The 313-nt window shown below is 78.3% G+C and overlaps 1 protein-coding gene across 1 annotated transcript in view; it reads left to right on the forward strand.

Moving 5' to 3' along the window:
• The first annotated feature begins 28 nt into the window (after positions 1-28).
• The window catches only part of GLTP (glycolipid transfer protein), a 2,717-nt gene continuing 2,432 nt past the window's right edge, over positions 29-313 (forward strand). Inside the window, exon 1 of the mRNA XM_010582062.1 lies at positions 29-157. Coding sequence (XP_010580364.1) covers positions 55-157 — 103 coding nt within the window. The 5' untranslated portion in view covers positions 29-54. The remainder of the gene's footprint in view (positions 158-313) is intronic.

Consider the following 313-nt stretch of genomic DNA (forward strand, 5'->3'; position numbering starts at 1 on the left):
GTGCGGAGCGGTGAGGGCCGGGCCGGGCCGGGCCGGGCCGGGCCGGGCCGGGCCATGGCGCTGCTGCTGGAGCACGAGTTCAAGCCGCTGCCGGCCGATAAGCAGATCGAGACGCTGCCCTTCCTGGAAGCTGTGGCGCACCTGCCGCCCTTTTTCGGTGAGCCCGGTCCGGCCGTCTGCGGGGGCGGGAGCTGCGGCAGGGCCCGGCCCGGTACCGGCCCCGCCGCCGCGCCCGGCTGTGACCGTCTGCGGGCAGAGGGCCTCGGGGCCCGCCGGTCCGGGTAGCCCCACCCCAGTCCTAGGGGTCCCCCGG

Source organism: Haliaeetus leucocephalus, unplaced genomic scaffold, assembly GCF_000737465.1.
Source record: "Haliaeetus leucocephalus isolate CR32 unplaced genomic scaffold, Haliaeetus_leucocephalus-4.0 Scaffold840, whole genome shotgun sequence".
Lineage (NCBI taxonomy): Eukaryota > Metazoa > Chordata > Aves > Accipitriformes > Accipitridae > Haliaeetus > Haliaeetus leucocephalus.